This window comes from Saprolegnia parasitica, assembly GCF_000151545.1.
Source record: "Saprolegnia parasitica CBS 223.65 unplaced genomic scaffold supercont2.71, whole genome shotgun sequence".
Taxonomy (NCBI): domain Eukaryota; phylum Oomycota; class Saprolegniomycetes; order Saprolegniales; family Saprolegniaceae; genus Saprolegnia; species Saprolegnia parasitica.
In genome coordinates, this window is record NW_012156465.1 from 93,099 (window position 1) to 108,777 (window position 15,679).

Consider the following 15,679-nt stretch of genomic DNA (forward strand, 5'->3'; position numbering starts at 1 on the left):
CACGGGGCGGTCCGTCACTTGGACTTCCGTGTTGAGACTCACGCCGTAGCCCGCCGACTGCCCTGGCGTGGCCGGCACGGCGCCGGTCCCGAGGCGACTCGTGAGCGGCCGCCCGCCCGACGACTGCAGCGCCGTGCGCTGGCCCGTGCCCGGGCGCGCGTTGATCGCGTTGAGCGGCTGGTTGCCCGTGCCTGGTCGCTGCCCCGTGCCTGGTCGCTGTCCCGAGCTCGTGCCTGGTCGACCCGACATCCTTCCGTGTCCCTTGGCAAAAAGATCGAAATGACGCGATCCGGTTGGCGGCGGCTGTCTGCTCTCGATTCGGCATCTTACCGTTTTCGATTCGGCATCAACACATTTGAACTGGCACATGCCGCTTGCTACAAATGTGCTCTTTATTTGTATTGCTCGCTTTCTATTGGACGCCAAGCGGCCACCAGGTCTGACTTGTGCAATCCGTCTAGCGACGAGTTGTACACTACATTAGGGCTAGTCTTGTGCTAAAATACACTCACTTGGTCTACAGCTATGCAGCATCTCGCTGGCTACAGCGTCGCTGCCCGGCTTCCCCGTCGTCCGTGGTCCAAGGATGGCACTGCCGAGCTCGCTGAGCTCTGAACCGTTAGCGCCAAGCCGCCTCACAGCTAGCCAGTCGACTTGACCGAGCCGCCGCATGCACCTGTCTCCAGCCACTACAGAAGACCATAGTAATGAACTGATGATGAGCCTCGAGACGCTCTCCGACACGCCGGACGCTGTCGACGAAGCCGAAGAGGACGACGACGAAATATAGCTCGAGAACCGCCTGTACACCGAGATGGACCTCCTCTCGACGCACGTACGTAGCACCGCGGCCTGCTCACACGTAGCTCATCTTGGTTGACGGTAGTATAATCTCTCGGTGCGTAGTGGCCTGCCTCGGCGACAACGAGCTCGATGAGCTCGTGCTACAGCGCACCAACTACCACGTCCTGGAGCAGGTACAGACGACGCTTTTGTTCGCTTGACGTTGGCATCCGACCCGATCATACAAGCCATTGAGAACAACCACACGCGTGTGGTCCAGACGCTTTTGACCTCGCCTCCCACGCATACCAACCAAGTATGTACGATGCTGCCTCCACCTCATCTACTTTATCCCGCCGACGCCGGCATGCGATGGAAAGCTCAACCTGATCTTTCAGTACGCTCAAGTCGCCGAAGCTGCGGTCGCTTTGCACGAAGGGCAGGAGACGTTGTGGGTGGCAATGCCCAACGGCGTGGCGGCGCAGATCCGAGCCGCGTTTGAAAATGGTTATTTCCACGCCAAGACGAACGTGCCCCTAGTTTTTGGGAAAGACTTGGCCGAAATCGCACGCACCTCGAGAGCGTCTTGACGTCTATGCGCAAGGGCCGCAGCCAGCGGGACTTTTGGGCCGCTTGCGGAATATCGCAAATAAGTAAGTGCGTGGCGGACCTCGCCAAGAACATGTGCCAGCTCTGGCTGCGTTCGGAGGGCGACCACGCGCACGGTGACCTTGTCTTGGAGCTGGCGCACCACAGGACCATGGCCCACGCAGCTCGGCGAGATGCAAGCGCTTGTCGCGTCGTCCCATGAACAAGCGATGGCGGCCATGACCGCGCAGTTCGAGACGCTCAGACGACCACGCACGCGCTTGAAGGGTGATATCAAGACAAAGCAACAGACAATATTGTATGTTTGTGGGTTTCAAGTGTGCAAAACTGCATCTAAATACGGCAACGAAAACAGAAGATATAGACGAGCGACTAGGGCAGCGGTGGCGCGTCGCACGCCGAGAGAAAGCCCTCCCAGAGCAGCTTGTCGTCGAGGAACGCCGCGAGGTCGTCGGTCGCCTCGGGCAAGTCCCAGCTGTGGTCGTCAAGCGTAAAGACATCGCAGAGGGTTGTCGACGACGTCGGGAGGAAGTGCATGCACTCGATCGCAATGAGCTTGGTCTCGTTCGCCGCCGGATGCTGATGGTACATGTCCGTAACCAGGTGTTGGTCGTCAAAGGTGAAGACATCGGGGGTGTACTCCGTCTTGATCGTCGTTGGGCTGTTGCTGGTATTGTTGCTCTTGGAGGAGGTGGCGCTATGCGATGGCGATGCGCTCTGGGGCGACGCCCGCGGCGACTTGCGCACAACGTGGACAAGGAGCTCGGGCTGCGTGCGGAGGAAGCTCGGGTGGCTGAACGTGCACACGTTGGATTGCGTCTTGGTCCACTTGCGGAAGCCAAAGTTGTTGAGCTGGCGCTGGAAGCTCGAGGCCTTCTCGTGGTTGAAGTACTTGCGCAAGATCTCGGTCTCGAGGCGGCGCTCCGAGAGGATCTGGATCGCGCTGCCGTCGTGGGACCACGTGATGACGCTTGGGTCTTCCGTCTCGAGCATGCGGTAGAGGCTGCGGAGGAACTTGGGGATGCCCGTGATGCGCTTCCGCTTCAGGTCGTCCTGCATGTTCATGTGCGTACTGTCTGGCGACTTTGTAAATGATATCTCGCCACGTCCGCCGGCTTCTCCCTCGCCTTCCGCGCACCTTCTTTGACCTACGGTTTGTATCATATGCAAACTGCCTGTGGGCGTGCCACGTATACGCGATGCACGCGGATTGGCTGCTTTTCGATCTTCAACCGGCGCGCCTGTGAAACCCCTCGATTTTCGAGTGATTTTCAGCCGTGCATTTCTAAAATCAAGCCAATCACAGGGGCGTGCGGGACGACCCGCGACGCCGGCTGGGTAAAGGCAAGGCGCGTCTTGGCCAAAACGAGGTTCACGAGGTCCACGAGGCCGCCATGATGGACCTTCTGGTGCACCAGCTTGGCGCAGGGATTATTTTGTCGAGAGATCTGCTATGCGTTTTAGAGGCCGCGACTGCTCGTGCAAAGGAGGAGCTGTGGGTGATGGTCGACGAACAAGTGGTTGGACCAAGCTTCTCGAACCGTTCTCGAATATTACGGCGCGTGTGGGAATACTGATGATGATGATGAGGAGGAGGATGAATCTGGTGATGATGCACGGAGAGCGAATTGGTGGTGGTTCTACCGCAGGCTACATGGATCTCGCCGCGATCACTGTCGCGAGGCCTGATACGAGGCGCCTCCGTGGCCACTCGGAGAGCCGTGGAAGCGCGTCTGCATGGCAGAATGCTCCAGAAAGATACCATAGACTTGCGTCTTCTATAACACATTTTACAACTTCATGTTGGCCAAGTAGGTACTCCAGCCGTCGGTCTCCATCTTGGCGATCTTGTCGTTGACGTCGGCCTCCTGCTTGTCAAGGAACGCCTGCATCTTGGTGAGGTTCTCGTCACCACCAACGATGCGCACGGCGAGGAGACCCGCGTTCATCGCATTCCCGATCGCGACCGTAGCGACGGGGATGCCCCGGGGCATCTGCACGATCGAGAGGAGCGAGTCCATTCCGCTGAGCGCCTTGGTCTGGATCGGGACGCCAATGACCGGCAGCGGCGTCAGGGCCGCGACCATGCCCGGGAGGTGCGCCGCGCCGCCCGCACCCGCAATGAGCACCTGGAGACCCCGGGCGCGCGCCGACTGCGCATACGAATACATACGCTCGGGCGTCCGGTGGGCCGAGACGATGCTGAGTTCGTACGAAATGCCAAAGTCATCGAGCACCTTGGCGGCGGCGGCCATCGACGGCAGATCCGAGTCCGAGCCCATGATGATACCCACAAGCGGCGCCTTGATGCCGGCGGGCGCTGCGCTCGGGCTCAGCTGTGTCGCGCGCGCAAGAAGCGCCGAGAGCGTTGGCGCCACGACCGTGATGTGCCCGACCTTGCGCCCCGGCGAGATACCCGCCTTGCCGTACCAGTGGACGCGAGCGCCAGGGATCGTCGCTGCGTGCGCGACCAGGTCCGTCGTCGCTTTCGGATCCGCCGTACCGAGGACGTTGAGCATGTAGGCGGCGCCGACCTGCAGCGCGCAGCTGCCGAGCGGGATGTTGGCGACGGCCCGCAGATGGTTCTCAAACTGGTCGGTCTCGCACGCTTCGATCGTGTAGTGGCCCGAGTTGTGCGGGCGCGGTGCAATCTCGTTCAAAAGCAACGTGTTGTCCGGCGTCAAGAACATCTCGACGCCAAAGATACCGTTGCCCGAGAGCGCGGCGACGACCTTGGTCGCCATGGCCGTCGCGGCCGCATGGAGGCCCGCGTCCGGGAGCACCGCGGGGGCGAGGACCGTGTGGCAAATGTTGTTGGCCTGCGTCGTCTCAACGACCGGGTACGCGCGCACGTCCTTGCCTTGGCGCACGACCATGACCGCGAGCTCCTTCGTGAAGGGCACCCACTTTTCCGCGTAGAGCTTGCCGGCGCCCATGGTCGGTGCGAGCGCCGCGATCGCAGCGGGAATGCCGGCCTCGGACGCGACGACGGCGTTGCCCTTGCCGTCGTACGACCAGTGGCGCGACTTGAGCATGAACGGGTACCCGTAGCGCGCGCCGGCCGCGACCGCATCGGCGGCCGAGTCGACGAGTGTGAAGGGACCGAGCGGCACGTCGACGTCGCGGCAGAACACCTTTTGCGCGTACTTGTCTTGGATGAGAGCGATCGTGTCCGGGCTCGGGTGGATCTGCAGCGTCGGGTGCGAGACCTGCAGCGCGCGCAGCGTGTGCGCATTGACGTGCTCGATCTCGACCGTGAGCACGTCGACCTTGGCGGCGAGGGCCTCGATGGCGGCGGCGTCCGTGAACGAGCCCGCGACGGTCGACGTGACTTGGCCGGCCGGCGACGCGTCGCCCGCAGGGTCCAAGCACACGAGCTTGACGCCGAGGCGGTGCGCAGCGTAGCCCATCATGCGGCCGAGCTGGCCTCCGCCCAGGCAGCCCACGGTCGGCGTGTTCGGAAGGCTCATGAGGACGCGGTGGGAAATCGGAAAATGGGGCCGATGTGGCGAGGATGATCATGCAACAGGGCGAGGTGATGCGCCTAATAAAATACCGTTTTTCGTGTCTATTTATATATCCATTCTTTATTCGACATACATTATCACAGTGTACCAAGCACATATTTAATGTACGACCCAGAAAAAGCACAAAAAAATCGGAAAGATCTGCCTCACTAAGATTATGCATCACTTTTGTATCCAACATGTTTAAAACACCATCTTGCTCCACCAATCCGAGACCGCTATGTTGTGTTTGAAACAGTACCGTCCACGCGCGCTTGTACCCGACACGATTAGAGTCGGCACCAACCATGCGAGCCCGCGTTGATTGGCCGAAATGATTTTAGATAGCGAACCAATCATGGTGATTTGGGACGATCTTTTTTAACCAATGGATGGCGACCATGGGATGCATTATTCCACCGGAACCACGCTGGAGCTCCAAGCTGCGCTCGACGACTTCTCTGGCCGGGACGACGAGGCCTACCACAGCGCCATGGAGCGGCTGCGCGCCCAGTACGTGGTCGTGACGCCGGGCCAGGTCATCACGAGCGAGCCCGGCTTCCTGCGCGGCCACGGCACGTACGTCGAGAACGGTGAGCTCCTCGCGTCCGTGGCCGGCGTCGTCGAAAAGGTCAACCAGCTCGTGAGCGTGCGCCCGCTCGTGAGCCGCTACATTGGCGAAGTCGGCGACATCGTTGTCGGGCGGATCTCGGAGGTCGGCAGCAAGCGCTGGAAGGTCGACATCAACGGCCAGCAAGATGCTGTCCTCATGCTCTCGTCGGTCAACTTGCCGGGCGGCGCGCAGCGGCGGCGCACGTACGAAGACCAGCTGCAGATGCGGTCGTTCTTTGAAGAGTCGGAGCTCATTAGCGCCGAGGTCCAGGAGGTCCGGTACGATGGCACGATGTGGCTCCACACGCGCTCGCTTCGGTACGGCAAGCTCGAGAACGGCCAGCTCATTGCCGTCCAGCCCGCGCTCGTGAAGCGACTCAAGCAGCACATGCTCCAGCTACCGATTGGCATTGACGTGATCCTCGGCTGCAACGGCTACATCTGGATCGCGCGGCGCATCGAGCACGACGCCGAGTCGCTGACCACCAACGAGTCGCGCGCCGACGTGTGGACCGAGCGCAAGGCGACGCACGCGGCGACGCCGACGGATGCGGCCGACCGCAAGAAGATCGCGGCCGTCTACAACGTCCTCTCGACGCTCAACGCGCAGTTCAAGACCATCACGCCCGAGAGCATCATGGAGCTCTACGAGCAGCAGACTGCCGACGACCACGCTTAAATCAAAAACACACTTCATCGTCTTCCTTACTACAACAGTACAAATCTTCTTGCTTGGCACACGTATCATCCAGCGCATGCAGCCACCACGTCGGCGACGGCTACCTCGTGCTGCGGCTGTGCAACGAGGCAAACCACTAATAGCCCGTCGCAGTGGCATGGCGCAGAACTGCGCGCGGACCAGGTCGGCGAACCCGTCGTGGTCGTAGCGTAGGCTATCACGGCTGGCTGGCTTCACGGTGGTCGTGAAGCTGTCCCGAGCAAGCAAGCCCGTGAGAAGAAGAAGGTCGGATGGGTGCTTGGTCGGACCAGCTGGCGTCGTAAACCGCGGAATGTTGGTCGTTGCACCAGCCCCTTCGAGACAGATACGACGCGAGCGGCCCGCTTGCATCATCCGTCCGCAAGCTCGAAGCAGAGAACCGCGCGTCGTGGATGCTACAACGCAAGATGCTACATACCGCGACCATGAGCCCAAAGCTCGAGGTAGACCAATGCAGACGCCCGAAGCAGGATGACGTATACGCGATGTGCCAGGAGCAGGATCGGACGTTGCTCGCCGCCACTCGAGGCGACGCCAATCGCAACAAGGTGCACGCGAGGCGCCTGCGTGGACGAGCTAAGAGCGAGGACGTAGTCGATGGCCATCCGCGCAGCGTACCTCCAAGCCCACCTCGTATGTGCAAAGATGTACCTTGGCTGACGTGGCGACGACTAGGCAAGCGAGCCCGATGCAGCCATCGATGCGCTAGCTGCCAACAGCGACACCATCAACACGACCGACAGCGTCTGGCCTTTCTCTTGGCGCCGATGTCTTTTGACGATGGAGTCTCGTAGGCTGGACCAACCGCACTCATGCTCGCAGCGTCGACCGAGAAGGCGGAGCAACTCTTGCAATTCGGCGCCGCCATCGACGCCCAAGACCATGTAATCCATCGACTACCTCCCTCGGCGCATCTTTCTCAGACTCTAACGGGACTATTAGTTGGGGCAGACGGCACTGATGCTGGCCGCGACCACCAATGACGTGCAGCGCACGGAGTTGTTGCTCGCTCACACCGCGAACGTCCATCTGCGGGATACGGTACCCTCGACTTTCTCGGATTGTGCTAGATCCAGCTGTGTCTAGCAAGGGTCAACCGTGCTGCTGCGGTGCGCCGAGGCCAGCGCCGAGATCGTCGCGCTGCTTTTGGCCCACGGCGCGGACCCGGACGCGATGGACCACGTACAGACTGCCACGTCACGCACTGCTTCCGACTCAGTATGTGGTAGCGTGGTGAAAACACGCTGATGCGCGCTGTGACGAGCCAGAATGTACCCGTGATCCAACTGCTGCTCCCGGTGACCAACGTCGCTCACGCCAACCCGACGGTCGGTGGTTCCAAGCCGGCGACTCTTCCTAACGAGATTGAGATCGTCGTATAGAATGGCAACACACTGTTGCATGTGGCGGCGTGGACGGGCCACAGCCGTCGGTCGGGCCTCCTTGGGTCCATCGCCGCCGTCTGCAACGTCCACGCGTGCAATCATGTCAATCTATCATTTCTAAGTGGCTCTGAATTGGCGACTTAGACGGGCGAGACGCCGCTGCTCTACGCGCTCAAGACGGCCAAGGACGAGCAAGACCTCTTTGAGACCGTCACCACGCTTCTCGGCGCCGGCGCGTCCGTGCACACGCCGTGCCACGCTGTACATCTTTTGTCCATGTCCAAATTGTCTTATCGTTTGTGGACGCCGATATAGGGCGATGCCCCGTTTCTAGTCGCGTGCCAGCGCGGGTTTGCGGCCGTGCTCTACGTCCTCGCCCAAGCTCGCGCCGACGTCAATTACAAAGACCAAGTACACCTCTCCTCTTGATACGTTGATACTTGCTCCTCGATACGCTAGACGGGACGCACGGGGCTGCACCACGCCGTCGTGCGCGGACATACCCAGAGCACTGAAGTGCTCGCGATCCTCTACAATGTCGACGTCAACTGCGCCACGCCGGTAGGTGCCTCGACAGCGCAGTCGTGAAGCGTTCGAGTAGACGGGCGACACACCGCTCGTCCTCGCGAGCGCCGCCGGCAACAAGCACATGGTGCGCACGTTCTTGACCAAGCGACGCATGGACCTCGCGCACGCCAACCTCGTACGTCGTCGTCCTCGAAGCATAGGCACGAGAAGCTGATGGAAGCGAGCGCAGGATGGAGAGACGGCGCTGCATGTCGCCTGCGCCGGGGGCCATGCGGCTGTCGTTCACGAGCTCCTTGCGTATGCTAGCCATTCGCTGCATGCGCTCGACAAGGTACACTGCAAAGTGCCATTGCGACTAAGAACTGAGACCGGTTGTAGTGCGGCCGCACGCCCTTTCTGAGCGCGTGCGCACGCGGCCACGTCTCGGTGCTCAAGGCGCTTGTGCACACGGGGGCCATTGATGTGCATCACTGCGATCACGTACGCAGCGCAGTCTGCTACCTGTGATAAGGATGCTGATGATGATGGGATGCACCATGTAGTCGGGCCAGTCGGGGCTGCTGCTGGCGAGTGCGAACGGCCACTTTGACGTCGTCCAGTGGTTTCTTGAAATACCCACGATGCTCGCGACGGTCTGCAATCACGTAATACGTTTTCCTTGCGACATGAAGAAGGTGGACAAGTTGTCGTTAGATGGGTTATGAAGCGTTTTGTGCAGCCGTGGTTGCCGGCCATGGCCCCGTCGCCGCACTGCTCGTCCAGCTACCGCTTGTGGCGATTGAAGCAGCCGCATGTGCACTCGGTGGTTAAATGTCGTCTCAACGGGCTCATTTTTGTCGATTTGTTTTCCCATCCTTACTACTCAATCAAGTTGATATTGGTGGTGTGTGTCTGGTTTTTTAATAGGGCCCCCTACGAGTTCCAACCCAATACAATCGAGCGATGGGTCTTGGTCTGTCGCACCCGGCGCCGCCGTCCGACGCGGCCGCCGCTGTCTTGTGCAGCCAGGACCTCTTGTGTACCATCACCTCGTACCAGCGCGGCCTGCCCGAGAGCCTTGCACCGCTGGTGCCAGGTCTGCGGCGCATGGCCCACCGGCCCAAGCAACGCATCTCCATGCCCGACCACGAGCTCGACGCCCGCTTCCGCACGTGGCTGGCAGCCCACGACGTCGAGAAGCTCGCGCCACTGCTGCGCAACGCCAAGCTACCGACAGGATTGCCTTTATCCACGGCGACATCAACGTCGTCGCGTTCGTGGCTGAGGCCACGTGCGTTGTCGCTGCAGACTGGCTCTTGGCAGCGTCGAAGGGCCACACGTCGGTGCTCGACTGGCTCGAAGCGCGCAGCTCGGCGTACCCGCGAGGCCTTATGGAGTGCGGCGTCAGCAGCAATCAGCTGGACGTTGTCGTCTGGGCGCACAAGCGGGTCATCTGCGCACCGTGGCGGCCGAGCGAGGGTTTCTGGAGATTCTCATCTACTTGGACGCGCATTTGCTCAGCGACTGGCACCCGATGGCCGTCTCGATCGCAGCCGAACGCGGTCATGTGGACGTGCTTCGCTTCCTTCGCGCCAAGGCGTATGCCGGGACGCGACCCGTCCTCGTCGACGGGGGTTCCGAGTGGGGAAATGGAAATGTATCGACGTGACCTGTATAGCGTTCGCTTTGTGTTGCAAAGACTTGGGTACAGGCACCGAGAGACGAGCAGGCATCTTCGACTTCTGACTCGTTCGCCAGGCCGTGACTGCGCACTTGGGGCTTTGGTTTGCTCATCGAATGCTCTGACGACACGCTCAATGAGGTACTTTCCAGCATTGCTTTCAAAGGTCGTTGAGAGACAGAGGCGGTGGCGTACTCCATACTAATATGCAAGTGTGAAACGGTCGAAGACCCTACCCCTTCGCTCGAATCTTGTCGACAGCGCGCCAAGTCGGATTGGGCGCAGGCCTATCTTTGACGCGTAGCTCAACGCGCTCATACCCTTCTGCTCCAGATGTGAGGAGTCGACCAAGCCACGCACTGTGGCGTACGCTGCAGCAGTGGTCGACGTCCGGGCCATATTGCGAGCGAGCGACATCGGCTGCGACGGGGCTCGCTGCCCCAGTCCGAGCAAGCTGCGGTCAACCAAGCAGCGAACGACCGTTGGGCAACGTGTTCTGCGGTCCATCCACGCTTGTCCACGACATCGCCGCAATTTCCCATTTTTATCCTACAGGCACGGAGAGCTCGTTCGGCCATGCTGGAGCACGGCCTTGGTACTACTAAGAACGCAACGCTTGCAGTCTGGCCTTGCATCGAACCCGGATAGCTTTAGAATCGATTGTCGCTGGCGTTGATTTCGAAGCTTCCATGTACCTCGTTGCACCGCCTTTTGTCGGATCTTGGCCGTCGTCCACCAGAAGAAGCCTCGCCCTACTATGTAGTCACAAGAACGACACGCATCCTTCGCCGATGACGGTCCATGCAATGTAGCTGCATCACGCCATGCTAATTGCTGCTGTGGACTTCGGCGTACCCAACGGTTGCCATCTGGTCGGACTTCGCACGTGTTCGTATCTATCTATCTTGGTCCGCGGATATTCCTCCAACCGTCACATTGCCTTTTCCACTCCACGCGCAAGATGTCGTACTCGGGTCTCGCCTCGCTGCAATGGTACTTTACAGGTCTCTGCCACTACGGCGCGCGCGGCTACCGCAAGGCGTCGACCACGTGGGTCGAGACGCCCGTCGACGTCTCGTCGCGCCACTACGCCGTGACCGGCGCCAACAGCGGCCTTGGCTTTGCGATCGCGACCCAGCTCGCGCAGCTCGGCGCGCATGTGCATTTGGTCTGTCGCGACGCGGGCCGCGCCGAGGCTGCGCGCAAGGCCATCGTCGACGTCTCGTCGCACGACCCGACCAAAGTACACGTGCACCTCGGCGACCTCGGCAAGCAAAAGGACGTGCATACGATCGCCGCGTCTCTGGCGGCTGCCGCGCCGTCTCTTGATGGCCTTGTCAACAATGCAGGCATGCTGGCGAAGGAGGCAGTCTTTACTGAAGACGACGTCGAGTCCTCGATGGCCGTCGCGATCAACGGCACGTACCTCCTCACGGCGCTGCTCCTTCCGCAGCTGCGCAACCATGCGGACGGCGCGATTGGCCGCGTTGTCAACATGTCGAGCGGCGGCCAGTACCTCGGGAGTTTGGACCTCGTCGACGTGCGCGGCAAGACCCGCGCTGGCGACAAGTTTGACGGGACGCTCGCCTACATGCTGGCGAAGAAGACTCAAGTCGCGCTGACGATGGAGTTTGCCAAGCGGTTTCCGCTCGGACAGGACAAGATTGCGTTCCACGCGATGAACCCGGGCTGGGCGACGACGCCAGGGACAACGAGCTCGATCGGCGGCTTTACGCGCCTCCACGGATGGATGATGCGAACGCCTGAGCAGGGCGCAGACACGGCGGTCTGGCTCTGCACGGCGCCGGAGCCAGCCACGTCATCGGGGCTGTTCTGGCTCGACCGTCGCGTTGTGCCCACCGAGATGTCGTGGGCCTCGACCGCGCACACGGAGGCCGACCGCAGCACGCTCTGGGCGCGCGTGGCTGAGATTTGCGGCCGCGACGCTGGTACCGCGTAAGCCTGAGTTTTCTTAGTCTCATATTTTAACCATTTATGCCCGAGTTTGACGTTTGCTTGTACGTTGATGCATGGAGCGTTTGGATCGCATTGTCTGCAAGCCTGCTGATGCATTAGGATTTGCCAGAGCCGGCAAGCCGCAGCCAGTGACCACCGTCGACGTAGCTCTTCCTTCCTGGCGCCTTCGCCGCTGCAATCTGGGCTCAGCCCCGCGGAGCTGTGCTGGACGCTGGCTACTGCGCACTGACCACTCTTCCGCCGTCCACTTTTCACGACGTACGACGGCCTTCCGAAGGAGATACTACGAGAGGCGGTCTATTATATTGCTACTAAAACTATACGAAGCGCGCTCAGCACGCCACGGGGCAGGGCTCGCTACTGGTGCTGTTGAGGATCATTGCGAGGCTGTACTTGGTCCAGCTCGGGCGTTCGTGGTGGTGTACGCTGCTGCTGCTGCTCGACGCATCGCTCGTGCTGTCTGAAATGCCGCCGTCGTCTTGCGTCCGCTTGTGTCGGGCGTGGCGCGAGCAGTGGCCGCCCGACCGCGCGTGTGTCGTGCAGCCTTCGAACTGGCATGGGCGCCCGCCGCCGTGCCGGACGCACCTGTGCTTGGACTGCGCGAGGCGCACACAGCCGGGCTCGATGCAGTGCTTCTTGGAGCCCTTGGCGCCGTGGCGGCAGCAGAAGCCGCGCTGGTGCGCGTTGGCACGGCAGCCCTCGAAGCTGCAGAGCGCGCGGCCGCCATGGCGCACGCACAGCTTCCGGGCAAAGACCTGGTTGGAGCACTCTGGCACCGAACACTCGGACCGGTTGCGATGGAAGTCGCACTTGGTCGAGCCCGGCAGCACCGGCTGCTGGCACGAGTTGAATTGGCACTGCATGTGGTCAAATGAAAAGTGAAATGTGCAAAGTAAAAAGCATGGGTGCGTTGTCGGTTGTGACCAAGAATTCATTGGGATCGGTTGTGGAGGCGAAAAGATGTCTTGTATCCGGATATTATGTATTAGAGGTTGTCGCGAGTATGTGGATACTTGGGGATATAGGCATTGGTATATTCAACGTTACAGCATATCAAGTGAGGGAGGAAGATACCCCGCCCGAATATCCGTCTGTGCCGTGGCCACAACCGCTTGCACTGATCGCGATCGCGTTGGTGCGGTGGCGATGATATACTTCATTTCAGTTCGATAATCCGTACCACGTAATGGAGATTGATTTACGCTTCCAGTTTAAAAATGACGTCAAGGGAATGGCAGCGGAGGGCAAGTATACCGTAGACAACGAGCGGACAAAATCGAAGAGCACATTCATTTGGCTCTGGACGCATGAATATACATGTAGAGGCCCCTTGTGGGTGGTCGTCATCATTCTGGATGCACATCCTTGGGAGCGACCGTCGCAAGGCCGATGCAATAAAATTTGCCGTCCCGATCAAGCTACTCGCCTTTTCTCCGAGTTGCGATCACGCATCCAAGACGCTACTAGCTGCTACCGGCCACCAAAAACTCACGTTTTGTAGGAGGACGGAGTTCGCATCCACAGCCAACAGGGAGAGATGTACGACGTCTACCTGGTACTGCCGATTCGGCCACCGACTTTCAACGAGATGCTTGGTTGCGGAACAAGAAAATATATTTGCGCCAAACTCTTTCTTTGAAAAGCAAATAATTGTACAGTACTGCCTCCACAAACAATGAAAAATTGCATGGCCGATGACCAGAGAATTTCCCACGAGCCATTGATTGATGCACTCTTGCGTGCTTGAGACTCTATAATGCGTTACCTCGCCAAAGCTCACTCTTTCGTGCCAACGAGCAGGAACCAATGAGCTCGATCGGTGCGTACGATCCGAGGTAGAGTAAGTGGGTACATACATACCGGTATATACGGTATGTATGATGGTGGTGAGCTCTGGTGGCGAGGCGTCGTCTTGCCTACACATGTACCTAGGATCGAAGCGCCTCGGTATCGTGCCATACATCGAGCTGCCATCCATGAGTGACGACGACACAGCAAACGGTGGCCACTGGTTGTGTGGACGCTGTGGAGCTGTCAGAACCTGCTTAGAAAATGCGCTGCTCGCCAGGTGGTTCGCCCCACACACGTAAACGCGGGTGGTTGCAGCACAGACCAGAATCTCAGTCCACAGAAGGGCACTACCACAGGGTCGACACCGCCATAAACGGGCCAGGAGCCCAGTATTCTTGAGGCGCGTGATGATGTAAGCTGTCCATTTCGTGCAGGAATTACGCACGTAGCGTCAAGGAGTGTTGGCCCACGGTCCACGAACCGATGGTCAACCTGCGACCATTGAAAGATTCCAACCCTCCCGCTGAATCGACCAGCAAGGCGCGTGAGAAGGGACCTGGCGCCGACGAGGAAGGTCAAGCTTTGTGGACGTTTAACAACCGTCGTGCACCAGCCGGGGGGGATTCCACCCGTGATGGCTGCCAGCCGGTCGCTTGATTCGCCGTGAGGTAATGGCGCACGAAAATGGTTTGCCTCGGAAATTCCCTTAGGTAGTACCTTTTTGCCGTTTGAAAACCGCCGTCGCGGCGGTCCCACCGCATCCTGATGCGTTACTTGCGAATTCATACGAACGTCGGTATCGCCATCGCACGCTATCGACCGCAGTCGCGCACTTCGCGATGGACATGTACTTGGATACGGCAACGGTGTCGAGCCCCACAACCAACTTGTTGAACGTGGCGCAGCATGGCGGGTGGCAGGTGGACGGGACTCATAACTCGCAGGTGCGTCCCACTACGCACCCGCCACGACAGAAGAAATGTCAGGCTCTGTCTCTACGCCGTCGCTTGCCTTCGCGAGTCTTCGCATGCACAAGTCCGTCACTTGTCAATTTGCATACCAAAATCATGACCAAGTGTCGCTTCAACGCGTGCGAAGAGGCTGCGATGGCCAACTCGACCAAGTGCTATTTCCACCGCAGCCGCGGCCACTGCTCCGTGCAGGGCTGCAAGAACCAAGTGTTTGCGCGCCACTTGTGCGTGCGCCACGGCGGCCGGCCCCTCTGCAGCTTTGAGGGCTGCTATGGCAACGCCCGCCTGCGCGGCTTTTGCTCCAAGCACGGCGCCAAGGTCCCCAAGAAGCTCTGCTCCGAACCTGGCTGCACCAAGATGGTGCAGTCCAAGCAAAAGTGCGTGCGTCATGGCGGCGGCCGCCAGTGCCGCATGGATGGCTGCACCACGTACGCCCGCCTCGGTGGCTACTGCTCGCGCCACCACCGCGTGCGCACCGACGACGCATCGTCGCCGACCGCCGCCTCGCAGCTCGAGCCAATGCCGCACACCACGTACTTTAGCCATGGCCCCCAATACAACTACTACCCGTTCGACCCGACCCAGCGCTACAGCAGTGGCAGTAGCCCCAGCTACAGCAAGCCCGACGCCGCCGTCGTCGACCACCGGTGGTGGCCCAGTATCGACGTGGCACCGACCTCGTACCACTTTGCCGAGGCGCACCGCTACGACCCGCCACGGGACCCGAATGCGTGGACGTTTTCCGTTTAGCACTACACTTATCTAAGATTCTACAGTTAACAGCTAATACAGGCTGATCATTTTTGTTTGACGTCGTGTTACTACTCCAAATAAAGTAGATCGATCGCCTGGGAGAGAGGCGAGGAGGGCGAGAACCGTAGAGGCTTCAATTCCAAGAAGAGACACCCTTTGCGTGGCGATGAGGTCGCTGAAAACCAATGATTCGGTCAGCGCTCGTGATGACGGCTGCCAGTCCATTCACACCGCCAGCAGTAGGGCAGACAAGGATGCTGCCGTCCCGAGTTCGACCTCATCATCTCCTCAAGGTTTCCTCGTGGTCTCCTCAAGGTTTCCTCAAGGCTGCACACATGGCACACGGATCTGTACTCCAGCCTCTGGAGACTGTTTGTGGTAGCTAC

The 15,679-nt window shown here is 59.9% G+C and overlaps 9 protein-coding genes across 9 annotated transcripts; 6 read left to right on the forward strand and 3 right to left on the reverse strand.

Moving 5' to 3' along the window:
• Nucleotides 1–718: 718 nt before the first annotated feature.
• On the forward strand, nt 719–1,004 carry SPRG_11848 (hypothetical protein; the record flags this gene model as incomplete). The annotated part of the gene is made up of 3 exons (XM_012350900.1): nt 719–754; nt 791–839; nt 907–1,004. 3 exons carry the CDS (start codon nt 719–721, stop codon nt 1,002–1,004), a joined length of 183 nt encoding a protein of 60 aa, XP_012206290.1.
• A 662-nt stretch (nt 1,005–1,666) lies between these two features.
• SPRG_11849 (hypothetical protein) lies at nt 1,667–2,531 on the reverse strand. Its single transcript, XM_012350901.1, has one exon. The coding sequence runs from the start codon at nt 2,455–2,457 to the stop codon at nt 1,765–1,767; it is 693 nt and encodes a 230-aa protein (XP_012206291.1). The 5' UTR covers nt 2,458–2,531; the 3' UTR covers nt 1,667–1,764.
• A 611-nt stretch (nt 2,532–3,142) lies between these two features.
• SPRG_11850 (hypothetical protein) lies at nt 3,143–4,923 on the reverse strand. Its single transcript, XM_012350902.1, has one exon. The coding sequence runs from the start codon at nt 4,860–4,862 to the stop codon at nt 3,183–3,185; it is 1,680 nt and encodes a 559-aa protein (XP_012206292.1). The 5' UTR covers nt 4,863–4,923; the 3' UTR covers nt 3,143–3,182.
• A 400-nt stretch (nt 4,924–5,323) lies between these two features.
• SPRG_11851 (hypothetical protein) lies at nt 5,324–6,219 on the forward strand. The gene has a single exon (XM_012350903.1). It carries the CDS (start codon nt 5,392–5,394, stop codon nt 6,187–6,189), a length of 798 nt encoding a protein of 265 aa, XP_012206293.1. The 5' UTR covers nt 5,324–5,391; the 3' UTR covers nt 6,190–6,219.
• A 342-nt stretch (nt 6,220–6,561) lies between these two features.
• SPRG_11852 (hypothetical protein) lies at nt 6,562–8,951 on the forward strand (the record flags this gene model as incomplete). Its single annotated transcript, XM_012350904.1, has 17 exons — nt 6,562–6,671; nt 6,723–6,776; nt 6,823–6,861; nt 6,904–6,972; nt 7,023–7,112; nt 7,171–7,269; nt 7,315–7,410; nt 7,458–7,556; nt 7,611–7,697; nt 7,758–7,874; nt 7,929–8,024; nt 8,073–8,174; nt 8,215–8,316; nt 8,371–8,472; nt 8,520–8,621; nt 8,684–8,785; nt 8,835–8,951. The coding sequence occupies exons 1-17, from the start codon at nt 6,621–6,623 to the stop codon at nt 8,949–8,951; spliced, it is 1,524 nt and encodes a 507-aa protein (XP_012206294.1). The 5' UTR covers nt 6,562–6,620.
• A 104-nt stretch (nt 8,952–9,055) lies between these two features.
• SPRG_11853 (hypothetical protein) lies at nt 9,056–9,789 on the forward strand (the record flags this gene model as incomplete). Its single annotated transcript, XM_012350905.1, has 3 exons — nt 9,056–9,393; nt 9,444–9,544; nt 9,595–9,789. The coding sequence occupies exons 1-3, from the start codon at nt 9,084–9,086 to the stop codon at nt 9,787–9,789; spliced, it is 606 nt and encodes a 201-aa protein (XP_012206295.1). The 5' UTR covers nt 9,056–9,083.
• A 955-nt stretch (nt 9,790–10,744) lies between these two features.
• On the forward strand, nt 10,745–11,812 carry SPRG_11854 (hypothetical protein). The gene has a single exon (XM_012350906.1). The coding sequence runs from the start codon at nt 10,763–10,765 to the stop codon at nt 11,759–11,761; it is 999 nt and encodes a 332-aa protein (XP_012206296.1). The 5' UTR covers nt 10,745–10,762; the 3' UTR covers nt 11,762–11,812.
• A 251-nt stretch (nt 11,813–12,063) lies between these two features.
• On the reverse strand, nt 12,064–12,650 carry SPRG_11855 (hypothetical protein). Its single transcript, XM_012350907.1, has one exon. The coding sequence runs from the start codon at nt 12,639–12,641 to the stop codon at nt 12,111–12,113; it is 531 nt and encodes a 176-aa protein (XP_012206297.1). The 5' UTR covers nt 12,642–12,650; the 3' UTR covers nt 12,064–12,110.
• Nucleotides 12,651–14,628: 1,978 nt separating this feature from the next.
• Nucleotides 14,629–15,290, forward strand: SPRG_11856 (hypothetical protein; the record flags this gene model as incomplete). Its single annotated transcript, XM_012350908.1, has 1 exon — nt 14,629–15,290. The coding sequence occupies exon 1, from the start codon at nt 14,637–14,639 to the stop codon at nt 15,288–15,290; it is 654 nt and encodes a 217-aa protein (XP_012206298.1). The 5' UTR covers nt 14,629–14,636.
• Between the last annotated feature and the right edge of the window lie 389 nt (nt 15,291–15,679).